This window comes from Vanessa tameamea, chromosome 10 (assembly GCF_037043105.1).
Source record: "Vanessa tameamea isolate UH-Manoa-2023 chromosome 10, ilVanTame1 primary haplotype, whole genome shotgun sequence".
In the NCBI taxonomy this organism is placed as follows: Eukaryota; Metazoa; Arthropoda; class Insecta; order Lepidoptera; family Nymphalidae; genus Vanessa; species Vanessa tameamea.
The window spans coordinates 5,593,948-5,613,904 of NC_087318.1; the positions used below are offsets into that span (position 1 = coordinate 5,593,948).

Consider the following 19,957-nt stretch of genomic DNA (forward strand, 5'->3'; position numbering starts at 1 on the left):
CGCGCGGTATTTCCTATCTCGATTTGTAAAAATTTTCAATACAATAAGTTTATTGTACACAAAACACCCATTTTTCTATGTACATGTAATTAGACTTAACATAATTACAACTTAAACAATGAACAAAGCAGACGTCTATGAGTTATAAAGTGATTACTTATGATAGTTTCTGCATGACGCGTCTGCTGAATTTGACATTTAAACTTTAGGCTCATACTCTTGATGAGACATTGATTAACACTTGGTGGTGGAGCACACATGTATAACATAACTAAAATTAAAGTGAACGAATTATGAATATCATTGCAAAAACAGGTGGTAGGGCTTTGTGCAAGCCCGTCTGGGTAGGTACCACCCACTCATCAGATATTCTACCGCCAAATAACAGTACTCTGTATTGTTGTGTTCCGGTTAGAAGGGTGAGTGAGCCAGTGTAATCACAGGCACAAGGGACATAATATCTTAGTTCCCAGGGTTGGTGGCGCATAGGTGATGTAAGGAATGGTTAATATTTCTTACGCCTTTGTCTATGGGCAGTGGTGACCACTTACCATCAGGTGGCCTATATGCTCGTCCACTAACCAATAACATAAAAAAAAAAAAAAAACATTTATTGATGGTATCAGATATTCTACCGGCAAACATCAATTAGTAATGTTGTGTTCCGGTTTGAAGGGTAACATTTTAATTGCAGATAAAAGGGACAAAAAATCCTAACTCACACTCTTATATTTTCTTATAGCGTCAATTTAATTTTTTTTGTAATGTCAGAGTATAAGGTGTCAAAAGATTATGAATAATAAATACTTTTATCTTTTTTTTTTTTTTTATCTATATACATTGGTGACCACGTCACCCCTTACCGTTTGCTCAACCGCTTACATATATAAAAAAAATTACTGTCTACGATTACTAGCATTGAAATAATACACCGCGTTAAAATAAAAATATGAGTTATTACTTTGCCAACTGTCATAAAGAATAATTGCTTACACTTATGAGGGTTTAGTTGGTGTTATATAGTTCACAAAGGCGAAACGATCAAATAGTTAATTTTAACGATTGTCCCTTAATCTAAATCAGTTTTATAATCAGTGTTTTTTTCTCTATGTTGATATTATGCAAGAAAATATGTACAATATTTATTTTGGTAATAAGTATATATAAATTTTTTTTCTTGTTTGTTAATTATGATCTCACATAAAATAATTAGTAACTCTGTAATGCTATTAATGTCGAAAATTTATGCAAGAACTTTTTATTACTCTTCGTTACTTTGGTATATTATAAGTTAAATCTATATTTGGTAGATGATATCTTTTATTTTCTTTGTTGCAGATAAGCTTTCATAAAATAATAGGTAAGTAATCATATTAGATGACCTTCGTGGTCGAATAGTGTGTACGCCGATTTTCATGGGTACGCCACTCCGAGGTCCCGTGTTCGATGCCCGGCCGAGTCGATGTAGAAAAAGTTCATTAGTTTTCTATGTTGTCTTGGATCTGGGTGTATGTCGTACTGTCGTTACTTCTAATTTTCCATAACACAAGTGCTTTAACTACTTACATTGGGTAGCTGATGATCCCAATGTAAGTAGCTAAAGCACTTGCATGTATGTTGTCCAATATTTATTTATTTATATATTCTATTCAGTTTGTAGTTAACGATATTGTTATTAACACGTAATATCTTGTAAAATTGGACAGGCGCATGAAATTCACAGTACACTTAAAACTTTCAGCTGTAGGTTTTCGGCAGTTCAATTCGCCGTATACTGTCTTAAGTGCACTAAGGCTTATACAAAATGTATCACCTGTCTCAACGTGTCCTCACAATGGAGTTGACTAACTTCAACGTATCGCTGTGGGGTTCTTGGGAGGATTAAAAAAGTTTTAGAACTTCAATGAAATATTTGTCGAGTCTTGTGTGCAGCTACACTTAGTCAAGTAATTAACAAAATTATTTATAAATAGACTCAAATCAGGTTTTGCACAATTATCATGAGCTGACCTTTATTTAAAAAAAAATGTTTTTTTTTTCAAAATTGTTTGAAGTATTACGTCTGCATTACTAATAATATAATATTGTGTTTAAATAAATTCGTGAGCTGCTAGTGAATTAAAGTTTAGTTTATGTTTTTTTGTTCTATGTTTGCATCAAGTAGGATTCTATCAATTATTTTATCGATATTTATTGTGTTCATGTATATACTCGTACCACCTAAATTATTGCATTCAGTTTTGCGAATGAAATAAAATACATAGTTTTAATGACGCGTTATGAAGGTCAAAATAATATTATAACTACATTTTTGTTTGCGCGCAACACAAGCTGCTCATATTAATAAAGTTGTATGTAATGTTTTAACAATTATCTTAAATTTACAATTATCTTAGCTTTTTTCGTTGAATAAATAAGTACAATTAAACTGACGTTTGCTATGGTTACTTTCTAATGACTTGTGTTGACTGAGAGACTCAGGGTCATATTTAGGCAAGAAAAAGTTCTTAGTCCTCTAAGTTCTCTTTCTTTTAGAGGAATATGATTGAAACTATAGCACACTTCTGCAATGCACGTTGGTGGATAAGCATGTGGTAGAGTTCCATAATGCTTAGAATGGTTTCCAAGATATTTTCCTCAACTGCCAACCATGATATAAATAATAAACACGAATTAAGCACAGTTAAATTCGTGGTGGTTGGCGATTTATTCTGGTTGAGATTAACAAGAAAGAAAATGAAAGTAATGGACTTTATAAAACTTAGACGATTATTGATTTTGACTAATTATCTTATTTATTAAATAAGTTTTCTCTAAAACCATTAAAGGTGTTAGAAGTAATAATAACTTTCCTCTCTTCTATTTACAGTATTTATGAAGTAATCAATTATACAAATTAGTCAAAAACAATCATCATCTAAGTTCCATTCCATTCCAAGTTTCCATCTAAATCTCAACCAGAATAAATATAGCGCCATTCTCTTATCACTTTATTCTACGGGTTAATAGCATAGAAGGGATTTTAATAATAATTTAATATTTTTGGTAAAATTTCCGCTAACGAATTTTATGATATAATAATTAGCATTACTTTAATTAAATTCATGTGTTTGTTATTTTATTATACTTTGTTAACATAAATCTTACAAATCGTTCTAAACCAAAAAAATGGGTTCTCACTTAACAATAGAATTGTATAAAATAAAGTCACAGCAAAAATGAATAACACATTAGTATTTTTCTTCATTTACCCTATTAACCTTCATGTCCATTTGGTAATTCGTACCCATCTAACACTATTAAAAATATTTGAAGCAAGCAGTAAATACAAAAAGAGCTCATTAAGAGCTAAGACCATGCATAATGTGATTGATCGACTCAATCTTAACGGAAATAAATTGCATATCCGCGAGAGATAATCTCAACAGCTGGATTATATAATTAAAATTCTTCCAAGAAGAATAACATGTATAATACAACTAAAATAAAAGTAAGCAAATTAGAAAGAGCATTGTAAAAATATGTACTTGCCGGTGGGGCTTTGTACAAGCCCGTCTGGCTTGGTACCATACACTCATCAGATATTCTATCGCAACACAACAATAAATTCCTGTTTGAGCGATTGTCAGTGAGTGATTAAGACTAGAGAGTCTATATGGTGAAGTTAAGTCAATTTTTTTGAAAATTATATGCAAAAATAAAATTTCCTGTATAAATTACATTAAGTACATTACTTTTTGACCACAAGTAGTCGGTTACAAGCTATAATAAAAAATAAGTTTGAAAGTATTTTAGAAGGAAAGAAAAACCCTCACGAAAGAAGGTTATAAATATGAAAAATAAACAGACCAACCTTTTTAGAGTAAAGTGGTTCATATAGGAGGTACTCCAAAAATTTTGCCAATAAAGCTCTCTGGGCCTTATTGCTAATTCAACCGTAACGGTATTCCAAAATTTTCCCAGAAAACCTCGCCACGGACACTCGAAATGTACTCGAAACTTTGCACGAATATCGAAAACTAAATAATTCTGATGAAATTACAACAACAATTCAACGTTCTAACGTGATTGAGTTAGTCTAAGTAAATTATCTCGGTACCGAAATTTCTGGTTCGGTCGGCTTGATTACATTAGTTAATATATAAACGTGTACTTTGATTTATAAATCATTGAGGTATATATTCATTATGAGAATTTGACATTCCTCAAAAAGGACATATTTCTTAAAGTGGTTGTGTATAGCAGTAAAAAAATCTTGTACGTTATTTATTATTTAATAAAAATACTAATATGTTAATTTATATAATTAATTAAGACATAAGCTATGTTTCGTGAGTTTTACATTACACGCCCCCCCAGAGCGCTAATCGTGCAGATCCCACAAAGAGTGATCAATTCTGATCGTTTACGAAAGGGTCGTTTAAGAGTAAACGCAATTTTAAAACTGTTGTTATTTCGACAATAAAAATACCAAACTTATTGAATTTATTAGATTACTTCTTATAAATAATAAAGACTCAACAAAAGACAATAAAAAAACTGGTTGTATTACAATTAAACATCAATACAAAAATATCGAAATTATAATTTCACAGAATATTCATTAAAATAAAAGGAACTTAATTTGTTAAGTACGCAGGTTTTGATACTAATTTCAAGTTGAACAAAACCTTGCTAGACTCATCACTTGCCCAATAGGCAACATGTATCGATATGGTATGTTTTAAGCAAAATGGAAAGAAAAATATTAAAACCATCATCAACAATACTAAAACGCAATAACTGGTACTATATTTCTTAAAAAAATAACTGGAAATTAGTAACAGCTAGGTACAATAGGTAACTTATTTTTCTAAGATTCATCTCTGGATCTAATATGATTATAAAATTAAGAATAATGATCAATTTTACGTTAACAACTTTTAATGAATCCTATACAAAATAAAACTATAAATGAATCATCTTATTATTTTATTTATCAAATGACTTTTAAAAGAACATAAAACAAACAATTCAAATAAATCTTTGTAAATTAATCGCATAAATCAATATATTTTATACGAGTATAAATTAAGTCTTAATACCCCCTGTACCGGGGAGAAGCCGAGACATGTCGCCCGCTAATTAAACCTAAAATAAAATATATGAGAACTTTCCCTAGTAACATATATATCTTTCTTAATTTATTTTATATTTGATATTGGAAAACTAAATAACGGTATAATAAGATGGAAATATTATTAAACATAATTGAATGCTGTGTAGGTATTATGTCAAACGATATTTTAATAACATCTACTTTAAAAAAATATATTAAAAAAATTCGTTAAGGTATATTTTCTAAATGGAAAATGTTACTTGTTCGAGGTTTTACGCGTCAGACAAATCTATTTGAAATTAAGTTTTTAATGCATCTCAGTAGTTAATTATCTTAATTGGTTTACTTTTATCTTTACTGATGCAAAAGTAACTCTGTCTGTCTGTCTGTTGCTCTTTCGCAGCTAAACCACTCAACCGAAAATAAATATTTGACCAAATATCTTTGACCATCAAAAAATATTTGACCAAATATTGGTATTCCAACATTCAGAATAAATCAATTGTAATTATTGTTACTTACCAACTACTAACATTAATATATACTTTTAAAATGCTCATTCGCATTTTGCTTTAATCAATACAATAGGTATATAGGTAGGTATGTGATTATAATCACATCGCAAGGGGAAAATCTAAAAATTATAATGTTGTTACGAATTTTGTATATAAAAAACATACCTCAATTTACTACCAATTTCGCATAATTAAAATCCGATAACAATACAATTATAAATTTAGCTCATAAACAATGAAATCACTTATATAAAAAATAAAAGAAATAAAAAATTTTGAAAAGTATAACACGATCGTAGTGTATTATACTCCACGTCCAAGAACCTGGCACCATCACTTGCCCAATACGCAGCTTCACATTGTTCCCCGTAGTTGGGATCTAATTAACCAGCAGTCAATAGCAGGACGCCTTCAGACGTAAACCAGCCGGGCGCAGCCAATTACGCGCCAATTAATTTTGCAATAACAAGCCTTGTAGGTAACCTACGTTTATAGCTATGGTTGCGGCGTCTTTTTGCTTATTCCACTTAATAGTTCTCATGATTGTTAAAATGTAATATTGGATGTTTTTCTTAATTGTCATGTAGCAATGTGAAGTCAGTTTAAAAATACATTGATCAACATTCGTTTTTATTGTGAGTGGAATTGTGGAGACACAAGAATGGAATTCAGGATTAAACTAATGTATACAAAAATTTTAACTAATATCGTTGATTGCAAGTGAATAATGTTGTAAGTACCCGTAATACTTAAGAATCAGACTCACATAGTGGATTTAAACAAAATGTAACCGAATAACAACTATAATTTACTAAATAAAACTTTAAAATTACTTTCTATGCACAGTGGATTTCAAAAATATTGTGATATTTTTAAATCGGTGTTCTAATTGTTTAAATGGTATAATTTATTTTTAAAAACCGCTTGCCTGCAATTCCTTCTTTCGTCAAGTACTTAATGATTTACAGCCTAGCGCTAATTCATTATTCTGAATTTGTTAATCACGCTGACAATATTTTTGGTGTGTCGGTCAATGCGTATTCACTTCTCAGACTGAACTACGACCTAAGCTAAGCTTCAATTGAAAGGGCGTCTATTAGACTGTCGATCGCTATGAAAATTAACAAGTTCCGAGCTCCCTTTAAAAAATGCCTTTCACAAATGCAGCTTTTGGATATGGACCAATTTTGAAGATGTCAAACTTTATTATGTGACATTCCGTGAATCTAGGTCCATAGTAGTGACACGCTTCACCAAAAAACTACATAAATAAAAAAGAAACGGTTATTCCAAAGATGTTTCCGATGAGTGTAAATACCCATACGAGCGTATGGCTACGAAATACAATATTCCAAAACACAATATAAATATCGATCGAACGCTTCATCTCTTTCACTTAGCCTAATCAATTCGATCCAAGCATTTAATCACAATAAAGAATATTGCGAGTAAAAAGAAAGTGAATAAATGCGAAACGGAGGTCAACTGAGGAACTAGATAAGGTAAACGTTTGGAATTAATCACACCTCGGCGGAAGGGATCGAATACTAGTCAGCGTTCACGTGCGACGGGCCACGGGAGAAGAGGTTTAAAAAATAATAATATATTCATCACAAGCGCCCTTATTTCTTTAGTTGTAGTAAACTGGTATTTGGCTAATGAGTAATATATACTTCAAAATCTGTTAAAACAATATTAAAGCAGATCAAACTGTGGAGTATATCTAGTATCTACATAAACATAAATAACATATTGCCTGAGGTATTTACCGAAACTACTGTGCACGTGTTCATCATGACTTCATTCATAATTCTTAACTTTAAATTAAAAGATAATAAAACGCTCTTGTCATAGCCCCACCACTAGTCTCTCTGCGAATCTTTTCTCAGGGAGAATAGATGCTCATTCAATTATCTAAATAAAATCTGGATCAGTCTTGTGATCTCGACGTTAACACAATTTGTACCAGTCTAACGGCCTAGTCGAATTAAGAGTCAAAAGTTATCGGCTCAAAGAACCTCTAATTGGATAAGCGTGTTCAGCAATTTTGAGTACAATCTTGTATTTTTTACGATTCTTTATAGTATTATTTTTAAAGGCTATTGAATAATTTATTTTATTATTTATTTCAAATTGTATTCTTGTTAATAATGTGAATAAATTAAACATAAAAAATTCAAACTATTATGTGTATATAATTACAATGTCTTTAAAAAAATATTGATTTTCATGTGAATGTGTTAATCATCTACAATTGTAAAAATAATCAAAATAATCAACTACCTTCCACATCATATTAAATATACATAATCTATATACTATAATATTATAAATGTGAAAGTAACTCTGTCTGTCTGTCAGTCTGTCGCTCTTTCACTACCAAACCAATAAAGTGAATTTGACGAAATTTTGTATGAAGCAAACTTAAACTCCTAGGAAGGACATAGGCTACTTCTTTGCCTAAAACATGACAATCACACCCTAAAACGCGAGCGAATCCGCGGGTGACAACTAGTTACCTATATATTGATAGGTAAATAAACATATCTTTTAGAATCGTTACAATGTTAACTGATCTTAGTATTTCTACAGATTGCATTTTAATCAACGAGCGTACGTTGAAGTTGATAGACTGAAGGGTTTGTCACTTTACCTCGTGTAACTCCATTTACCGGATGCGACGTACACGAACGGAAGCCGTCGGTGTACACCGGATATGACGTTCAAATTTCTGATTTCCTGAGTCAAGATGAACTATATACATAATGCATTTCTAATACTGTAAGCAGTGCGAAATATTTTGTGATTTTTGTTGTGTGTGAATATGTTTAAAATTATTGTATGTTTATTTTATGTAGTAAACTAGATAAAGAAATATTAGTAATATTCATTTAATTTTTTTACTCATCAGTAATGAATCCAGTGCGAATCTAGGTACTTGGCGCTAAGGTAGACTCTTCAAAGTTAAGCCCCTTATTGGCACTAATCTTATGAAGGGGCTCCCGGATAATTAACGGTATCAGAGCGCTTCGTTCTCTTTAGACTTTTTAGCACACTGCTGTTTGAGACTAACATATTGTAGCATACATTATAAAGGTTTTTTATTTTAGTTTAACTTAATGAAGAGGATTCATAAACATTTTTAGAAATAAAATATTGCTTAGAAATTTATAGACTTAAAAAAATTGTAGTATTATAATTTAGATTATGTCGTGCAAATTTTGATGATTTTTATTAAGTTCAAGGAATGTTTTTATTTCTTTGAAATGGATTTGGTACATGGTGGTAGAGTACCTGCCCTAGCACCCACGCATCATTTTATATTCTACCGCCAAGCCAATTTGAAGGATGAGTGGGCCAGTATTACTATAAGCACAAGGGAGAACATCTTAATTCCTGAGGTTGCTGGCGAATTGGCGATGTAAGATTAGGTTAAAATTTCTTACAATACCAATATCTAGGGACAATAGTGACACTTACTATTAGGTGGTAGGTGGTAGGACAAATAGGTGGACCTGTAAAAAATCCTACTTATAGTAGGATTTTTTTGTCAGATTTACTTTATTCACACATAAGTTATCCTACCGGCAGATATCGACTACAAAATCTAAGCGACGTTGCAAAGGAGACACCGGTAACTGTTGCTATAAAATATCAAAATTAGGATACCGGTTCGGGGAACAGAATAACATAAAGTGGAAGATACATCTGTGTAAAGGTCTATAGATATAAAAGGAAGTCGCAAAGTTGACAATTGTTATTGAATACGTAAATCTTGAACATTCTCATCCGTACATGTGAAACGAACACGATTCACTATTTTCGAAGGGTGTGCGTGACATCTTCTGATAAATGGGGGGCGACTAAATCATCCAGACAGAAATGTTTCACGCATCATTGGATAATGTACGGCGCAACTTTAATAATCTGTTGAGAGATTTATCACCATTTTGGTAATTCGTATTTAAGTGCTATTTTTTTTAGATAAGTAATCAGAAGAGCTCTAAAAACGGATTTTATGAAATCTTCATTATTAGAAATGAACCCGTTTGTAGTCAAAATTTCGCAAATTAACTAGGTGATTTATAATTTTAAGATTAGGCACACAGAATATCACCTCTGATTTTGTATTCCAGCTTAAAATAAAGTAAGTCCCGTCAGTTTATTTTTCCATGAATATTCATAAATTGCTAAGATAGTGCCCGAAAAAGGAAATATTCATTCAAAATTGCATAAAACTTTTGTTTAATAGGTATCTGTATTTAAAATGGATTTTAGGAAAATATTATTTTTATTATTTATTTTATTTCAATTAAATTTCTGCAAGCGAAAAAACGACGTGTAGTGCTGTATTTTCGCCACAGCGTTGTCATTTATTTGAAAAAAAAAAAAAACAATGATGAAATACTTGAAACTTTTTAAAACACTGTGGCTAACTAAGCAGCGCTTAGAGATATTTTTTTTATAAAAAACTCAAATGTAGCTATGCATAAAGACTAAAATGTTAGGTCGAGAAAAACAGAGCGAAGCATTCTTTAATTTTGAGAGTTAAAACATACTGAATCTCATAAATTATGAAGTTGAAAAAATAGTTCATACAAACCTTTGCATCACATAACAAATTCATCTTTATTTCTATTAAAGATAAAGTTCAAAATAAATAACTTGCTGTTGCGGTTTGAGAGGGTGAAACAATTTTTGCTACTGCTAGATTTCCGTCGGAATCATGAACTAAGTACGGAACACTCGTACAACAAAGTTAACGAACCACGAATGAGTGCGCGGGAATAACCCGAAATGGTGGATTGCAACAATCGCGGAAAACGCAGTAAATTCACTTTTATGGCACAAGTTAGAAGTGAATGTGCACAATTACATGTTACAAATTGGAAATATTTTAATTATTATTATACCTGTACTAATTATATATTTTTCATAGCTATTATTTAAATTATAAAGAGGTAAAATTTGTTTGTTTGTATCCAGTGAGTAATCTCTGGAATCACCGACAGAAAGCTACATTGTTCCTGAGTCTTATCGATTATAAATTATATTTATATCGTATCATTTTCTTTATTAATTAATTGGACTCCTGCGAAGCCGGTGTGAGTAGTTTGTTATACAGATTTAAATTGTGTAAATGAGTTTTGATACATGTAGTTAATATTTAGATTAAAAATTTGTTATGTGCAACTCAGTTCCTGTGGATAAAGTTTTGTTTTCTTCACATACTCGTACCTTAAAATCGTCTTTGTTGCAAGAATGTAGTTTCGTTACGATGCGGTCAAAAAATTACTTTCAAAATACAAACCAAGAGACGAGCAGAACTAAGTTAAAACCAAAGCCACAAGGAACAGTTAGTATTAAATATAAATCACGTGGATTAAGATAACAAACGTGTCCACACTTGTTAGTTGTTCCGAGCTAAGCCGCACCATTCATATAAAGTTCTGGACAACTTTGCGCTGATTATTCATCGTTTTCTCGTACAAGTTAGATTATTACAACGTTTGCGTTATATATTATATAAGACTAACTAATTTAATTCGAGAGTCAAAATACGCCAGTGGATAAGATTTGGATTTTAACTAAAATTTTAAGATATATATATATATATATATATAAGGGTCACATAGGTGTTAAAGATATATATATATAAGTGTCACATAGGTGTTATACAATATCGGTGCAATGCTTCTACCGAATGATCCAAACGTGGAATGTCAATGAAATATTTGCGGTATTTGACTAATACGAGTTATAAAAATAAATCAAGCTTACGAAAACACATATTTAATACTAAATTGATTACAATTACTATTAACATACTTATGAAAAAAAGGTTGATGTAATCAAATTGGTTTTCTAAGCTGGAATTGTTGTGAAACCAAGTGTAGTGAAACGAAATGAAAAATAAGTTACTAATAAGAAGGAGCAACTTGTAATAGAAAAAAAATATTTTTAAAACAATTGAAACTTTTAAGGATCCCCTTGAGAGGTCTATAATTTCACTCCTCTTACAATACCTTTTCTCTTTGCCTCACTATAATAGAAACAAAATATTTCCATTCACATTGCTTTTGTATGATATTAAATTTTCATTAAAAACTTATTTTCACAATATTTAAACAAGATTTGAAACCAAAACATAACAACAAAATCAAATATCGAAACAACGATTGCTAATATTAAACTTAACTCGTAGCAAACTACATTAAGCCATATAAAACTTTTACAGCGTACGAGTTGATGCTTTCAAGCAAAGATACTTTGAAGATTTTCGCAGTGCTTAAATAGCTTCAACGAACATTACACATTCTAATATCATAATGAAAACCAAAGTTGAAGCGCCTCAGGATTCCTTCACAACAGAATCCTATATTATGCAAGTGTACAGCATCTCTATTGACGGAACGTCCTTAATACTGTAACCATAAAGGAAATTTTGCTAAAGCAAAAATTGGTCGCTCATTGTATTATTCGTAAGTTTCAGGTAGAAGAGTTAGACTAGTGCACCTTACGACTAGACGATAAATTTAGCAATAGTGTAACTCAAAACAATGGCTTACAAATCCAAAGTAAACTTGTATGTATTGAATGCCTGGGTAATATTCTTACTTTAGTAAAAAGAAAGCCTAGAGTTCCTGCAGCGTTTCGGTGAATATTCATGTGTCAGAACGTTTATCCGACACATTGAGGTATCATACAAGATTAAAATACTTTCCTGAACCAACAAGAACAAAATAAACGTGAATGAAACAAAAGAAAAAACAATGGTGTTTGTTTGGATATCAATCTTTGGTTAAGTTTGAGGTATGTAATAATATATTTTACTGAATGTTTAATTGATTATCGAGTAAAACTTGACATATAATTAGTAATTGTAATGAAATATATATAGGTAGTATACTTTATGTGTTTGTAAGATTGACATAAATGCAAGTTTTTAGTATCAAATTTTTCTCGAGAAATATAACTCATTTTGACATCCACAAATTGTTCAACTTATAAAGATGTACATACAAGTTCCTAGTAATAGATATCTGTATTAAAGGTAGTCGAGTAACCAGGCGTGATATTACATAAATTAGAACTCACCCGTGGTGAGTTTAAATACGACGCCACCTGTGAAGACTCAGTCTAATTGCTCTTCAAAATTTACCTGCACTGAATAGATAAAGGTTCCTTTATAAACTGAATTTGAAGTAAGACTTTATAGTAAGACTTAATTTTATACTATGAAACTTGCATAATATTCTTGGGATCAGAGTATTAATTAAAGCAAGTATGTTGGGTTAGTTCCTATTTAAATATAATAGCAATATATAATAAAGAAAACTTTGCTATAATTAATACATAATTTGTTTATAGAATATCAGTTTTTAATGGATAGGTAATTATAGTTCATTGACATTAAGTAACAAAATATTAAGAGACTGTAACAACAATTAATTATTCGTCTGTAATTTATAATGAACTGTCTTTTGAATTCAATATCAGTACATATTGGTTCGAAATTTAAATAGGTATAAGTTCTTATATCTTTAATTAATTTCAAATTCAATATATTTTTCAACTGCCATGTAACATACTTACAATTATAGTCCTTATATAAAAAGAGAAAGAAAATATAAAAGTGTCTAATTTACTAACGTAGAAATAAAGAAATTATGCCATGATGATTCATTGGAATAAAATAATCAGACTTAAGTAGACATTGTCAGTTATCAGTTATGAGCTGACTTTACATGGTTAACTTGATTTATTTTTATTTCATCGGCAGCCTTTAAAGGTACCCAGATGATGATTTGCCTTATATTATTTTATTCTTGAGATCAGATATGATGGTAAGCGGTCACCACCGACCATAGACAATGGCGCTGTAAGACATATTAATCATTTCTTACATCGCTAATGCGCCACCAACCTTAGGAACTAAGATATTATATCCCCTGTGCCTGTTGATACACTGGCTCACTCACCCTTCAAACTGGAAGTCTATATTGAGTACTGCCGTTTGGTGGTAGAATATATAATGAGTGGGTGGAACCTACCCAGACAGGCTGAAAATGTCCCATAAATTTGTAAATATAGTGACTGTCGTATCCTTTACTTATCGATGTGTGGCATAGCCGTTACGAATTTTTTTGTTATGATTTTTAAGCACTAGTAAAAATAACAGCAATATAACTTCAGATTTTATAGGGTAATGTTTTAGGTATACCGTTTAGGGTCGAATAGATAAATTAACAAATTAAATAAAATCTTTGCAACAAAGATTTGGCTATTTAAATAGTACGCAATTCGTCTTGTCGTCTACTAAGTATCTCTCATGTAAATTATTTGATGAGGGTTAAAACACCCCTGGGCTTCTTTCACCCTTTTAAATCTTTCAGATGAAAAGGTTGCTGAAACGATATACCTTTTGTTTTAATGTTTTGTACTAATGTATTATTTTTATGATACATTTTAAGTTTTGAGAGTTTTTGCAATAATTCATGTTTAGAATAATGTACAATGTATGTATACACGATACTGTCTTTATAATTGGTTTTACAAATCGCAAGTTAAGTTTTATCTTAGCTCGAGTCTGAAAATACTTAACATAGCTATTACCATTTATTTCTCATTATAGAAAAAGTACTTACTAACAATGTAAATGACGGATAAGGCCTTTTCAAATACCGAATGAAGGCGGTAATTGCTTCGATTAAATTGTATTGATACGTTTAGGTGTATGGGTTATTTTATACGTTAAACACGTATTGTTCTTTATACTATAACAAATTTAAGATAGTCTATAGTAAACACCTGAACAAAATCAAATGGTGTGAGTCCTGGCAAAGATAAATGCGATCGTAACTTACGACGCCCCTCTAGCTGCCTTATACCGGTTATTACTAGCCGTTGAGGATGTTAAGAACAGGTAACAAACATTACTTCTCTGGAAAAATTACCCCTCGTCCTACAGGCATTTAAAAGAAATACGTTTCTCTTATATAACAATAACATAAATTTACTCTGATTAAAAAATAAAATGAGTCGAAATAAATGGTTTGTTTTTTTTTTAAATCACCGCAGTAAACAGTTTATTTACATATATTTCGTATTTGCTATCATTTCTCGATGACTATGATCATCATAATAAATAATGATGGCGATGACGACAAAGATGGTGGTCGTTATTTGCATTAAGTTATTGCCTTTAAATGACCTACTGCTAGGCTTAACACCTCATCTTTCTTTGAAGTATTTTCTACTATGCTGCTCTAATATTAGTTGATATTTGGTACCCGTGACATATTTTCATTCAATACTGCAACACTACATGCAGGTATCTCATGAGTTTTTCTTTCACCCCCGATCACGAAATAAATTATCAACTTAAAAGGCTTAAACCCGAAATCATAGATAGTTAAGTGATTAGTTACGTAAGCGACGTCCCTTCACATTTATTAGATATAAGACAAAACACTATAAAATAATAATTATATACTTTTATACTCATATAAGGGTTAAGAAGACTTATTTTTTGAATGAAATATCGATATACCTACTTAGTTCTCCTCTATCTCATCCAAGACATGGACATTTTTCTCAAGCGACGCAAAACAAATTACATAATTTGTCTCACTGGGACATCGTTGATCAGAATCAGTGATGCTCGGAGAAATTAATCCCAGGAGGAAGCAACTTTTATCGGCAGATTGTAATTTACTTGATAGCAATCGATTGATAGTTAAAATGTTCCATCCTTTGGAACATTTTAACTATCTATATATATGTACGATATAATTGGGTGTCCAGATCCTTTACGATGTTTAAAAGTGTTTGGTCGGTTTCTTAAATAAAGGTTGAATCTCTCACTATATAATTATTAGTAAGATGCCTAAAAACAAACATACAAGGAAAGATTTCGCAAGTAATACTTTAGACATTTTCTAAGATTTATCTTAAAAACTTTGATCATTTTTCACTTTCCGCGCAGCGCTTGCTCATTGCGTGAACGATTATAATTTTTCTCCTTTTATTTCCCTAACCTTATTCGCTGCAAGACCCTTTTCAAAATAATAAGTAATTGTTTGCATCAAAGTCGAAGCAAAATTTGAAACTCGCTTAGCGTTAGCGTCACGCTGACTTGTAGAACTTTTCTTATTTATTACTTACATTCGCACGCGACTGTGTTCGTTTGGAGCAATTTAAGTTAGGAAATGGATTTAAGTTGACCCAATGTTGTATACGTTCTCTTATATTCAGAACTCTGAATATATCCCAGAGTTACATGATTTCAGACTTTCTTGAATATCGATTGGATTTTCTAGTTTTGCCAGTCCAATGTAGGATTGAGTATAAAAAAAACATATTTTACTGCCGATTGAATAACTTTGTATCTACAAAGTTTCTAAGAAAATTTTTAGTATTCGTATTGCGATTGAGTTTTTGAATAAAAAGGCTATTATTTTTTTAAATTCTTATTTATTATCATTTATTTTTAATCTATGTAACATATCATACACACCCTACGCCGTTCGTTCTAATTCACATAAATAAAAATTACAAGTGCTCGAAGATCTGGGAAATAAATATCATAACAAGTTTATCTGTAAGCACTTCAATAATTATTATTTGTAAAGAGTTTTGTATACTTAATACAAAAAAAAATGTTTTCTTAGTAATATATTTGGAATGTCTTTAATACTTTAATAAATTATAAACTACCAATAGCATTTTGTGGTTGAGAACAATATAAAAATTGCAATATATTGTTGGTCGACTAGACACTAAAATCGTTGTACAAAAATATTTGGATCTTGGAATATTTTAATCTATAGACTAGTCGATACTTCGTTATTTCTTAAATCAGGAACATTGAGTTGAAAATGCCTGTTGCAGTTGCAATTTATTGAACCTCCTAATTCACCTTTGGCAATGCACATATTTGGAGAACGATATTGTTCCTCCCCTGTATTTCTTCTCTTGCTGGTTGAAACTGTAGGTATAGTATATATTGCACCTACATCATTATAAAGTGTGTCTTCATGCCTTATGAGATCACTCTTAATAAAAGCTTTGGGTGACTGACTTTGGTAAGTATCAGCTGCATGCAACCAGTCTTCGTTGTATATTTCGTTGCCTTTCTCGTGGTATTTCGTAATAATATGGTTATACATTTTTGTATCAGTATGAAATTCGTGTTCAGAATTAGCATTTTCGTTTAAAAATCTTTGAGACATCCACACGTATCTCGCCATTGGTTCTTCGGGTCCCCAAAGGCGAGAGGGTCGAAAGGCTGATGCCATTTTCTAAAAACATAAACACATTAATTTTAATAATATCTAAAGTATATAGTTTTTTGGATATGTTTCTTCTTTTATGGGATATATCTTGGTAAATAATTTGTCTGAAATACGAATTATATTACGTTGAAACGCTTTGCTTGTTCCATTAACTAGTATGCTCTTATATTTCGCAAATATCTTGCTACTATCTTGTCTGCTCACTGATATTTACTATTCAAAGCATAGGCCACGAAAATATTACAATTATCAGCATAATTCTTTAGCTAAGTAAGTTTTTATTGGCTGCTATGGTCACATATTCTACCGAGACTTATGAATGATCAATTTATATTATAAATTTTACTTTTCTTACTAACACAATTAATTGTTGTATTATGGAATATTTTATACCAGTGTTACAAACTTTTACAATAAAATACAGAATACAGCTGCTTTCATTGATAAACTTTACGTAAAAATAAATTATATAACCTGCTTATTGAACTTACAGTAAGTAAATTAAATTGTTCTTCCTTTGCCACTGCCACTGCTGCCATTACCACCATAACTACTAATATTCCCATAAATACAATTCCTAAAGGCCATAATGTTTGGCCTTCTCCCCATGCACTCCTCAGCAGTGATCTTAACCACCAACCGGTTACACCCATTAATAGAACTGGAATGGTCCACCATGTCACTAACCAAAAACTTGGTAATCTTGATCCAGTAATAAAATGTATATCTACTGTGAGGTAATACCAACCTGAAAATTTAATAAATAAATGAAGTCACAAAACAACAATTCCAATTCATTTACTTTAAGAATAGAATTAAAGACGACAAGAAAATGGCGACATTTGGTTAGAATATATTTTGAGAATATTAACATTAGAAAATCAAGTCGAACTCAATGTCACGTAGAGTCCTTGTTAAAACATCAGCGCGTATATAAATTGATTACAATTGTTAATTTAGACTGACCCCAATGGTTAACTACGACAGGCTATAATTCAATTAGTACGACTTATTAAATTACTTCGTGAAGATCATTGGACACTCCGAATTTTTAAGCATACTTTTAGTATGCTTAAAAATCTTTTTTCTACTTTATAAGTACAATAACACACTTTACTTTTACATTATCTTATCTGCCGTCAAAAAAATAGAATAAAATTGAATTTGTAATTTTTGATGATCGGAGCCTTTAAATGATAACAAAAATATCTTACCATAAATAAAAACGAATCCCACGATTTCAACTACAGTCGTAAATACAGCTAACACTGGCACAACCAGCTCATCCAGCATAGCTGCCACGTCAATACCTTGAGCTAATATAGATACAGTGAGAGCTGTTCCAAGTGCTGACGAGGCACATGCAAATATTCGCCAGTGGTCACCAGCAACACGATGTAATTTATCGTATATAGGAAATAGGAGTGTTAGCTGAAATTAAAAAATAAATTAACATAAGATTAAACTATCTGTATTTTAATTGCTTTAATTGTATTGATGTACTGTACATGACAATTGTGATTGTTACTTGTTTTTTTTTTTAATTAAAACTGACTATAAACTATTTATAAGAAACATTATTCACAATGTTGTGACTCCCTAAAGAAGATGATTTTATTTCAATCGTATAAAATTGGATAGTAATTGAGTTGGCAGGAAATTCAGATTATATGCAAATTTTAATAAGGTAACCGAGTACGGGTGCAGCTGGCACAAAATATTCTCATGAATACTGTTTATCTAGAATTATATTTTAACCTAACTTAAGCTACATAAATTGTGGAAAAAATTATTTTCTGCTTACTTAACTTGTAATAATTTTAGAGCTTTTGCTGAATTTTTGTTTCGTATTGTTACTTAGTATATTTAAATAAACTCTTATTTGTTTTTTCAAATTAATCGTTAAGTTGGTAAGAAATAACCTTAAATAATAAGCCATTTATAAAAATCTTTCTAATGCCTAATTTGGCAATGATTTCTTTACATTATTTCATGGCCTTACATGTAGAATGACTATGGGTACATTTTTTTACTAGCAGTACAGATATTCGAATAAATAAATTATGAAGCAATATGGTACGTCTTAAGAAGTACTCACCACAGTAATTATGCCTGATATTAATACGAATCCGAATGCCAATAGCGGCCATTCCTTTGATCTTTTCTCTGATACTGAAGACTGATATATTAAAACTAAAATTGCTATAAAACTACTATCCTTGTTACCTTCACTACCTATTGACTGCCACATAAAAACAGACAGCCATCCTGATAGTAAATTAGTAATTGTCACAAACGTTGATATCCTGAAATTGAGAAAATAAATTGTATTGATTTACAACTATTATATATAAAAAGGGTGCTGTTTTATGTGTATAAATATAAAGAAAATACTATAACATATTAATAAAACCATATTATATATAGAATTCTGATTAAAAAATTAAATGTTAAAATATAGCCACGTCAATAAAAAACTCACCACCTGACATCAGATTGTCTGTATATAGTTCCGCCAGCACTAACCAGATAACCGCTAACAATATGTGTCGACAATAACGCTTGTACCAACGTGCTGTGCCAAATGTACGGTTGTGACAACGGCATCCAATGTTCGCATGATTCTAGCATTGATGTCAAAACGTGACTATCTGACAAAAATGCACTCAGTACTATGGCAATAATGATGACGAGGGGAGTCAGAATCACAAGAGACATTTTCAAAGTTTTTCGGAGCCGAAACAACCTGAAACGGGAAACAATATTAAATGTTAATTAATGTGACGATATAATCGATTCATAGAATTATTAGTTTTTAACCAGTAATTGAATTATTTATATACATAATTGGTTATATACTATGACACGCTATGGCACGCTATGTTAGATGAGCTAGCCATTATTTTCGCCAGCTTGTCCTGGCTATCGTACTATTATAAAAATTATACCCATAGTCGTTATGAAACTTTATAGATGTAGGAGTATATGATGTATATTATACATAAATAATATTAACTATAAATATGTGGTGGAACTTTGTACAGGCC

The 19,957-nt window shown here is 30.9% G+C and overlaps 1 protein-coding gene across 4 annotated transcripts in view; it reads right to left on the minus strand.

Moving 5' to 3' along the window:
- Positions 1-16,069: 16,069 nt before the first annotated feature.
- The window catches only part of LOC113404315 (sodium-dependent dopamine transporter-like), a 53,140-nt gene continuing 49,252 nt past the window's right edge, over positions 16,070-19,957 (minus strand). For 3 of the 4 annotated variants that reach the window (XM_064215995.1, XM_026645185.2, XM_026645195.2), the window contains exons 6-10: positions 19,393-19,656; positions 19,009-19,216; positions 18,125-18,341; positions 17,402-17,658; positions 16,070-16,916 (exon numbers count right to left, since the gene is read on the minus strand). In XM_064215995.1, the coding sequence (XP_064072065.1) occupies positions 16,440-16,916; positions 17,402-17,658; positions 18,125-18,341; positions 19,009-19,216; positions 19,393-19,656 (1,423 nt within the window). In that variant the 3' untranslated portion in view covers positions 16,070-16,439. The remainder of the gene's footprint in view (positions 16,917-17,401; positions 17,659-18,124; positions 18,342-19,008; positions 19,217-19,392; positions 19,657-19,957) is intronic. The other variant, XR_010309247.1, reaches the window with a different exon arrangement.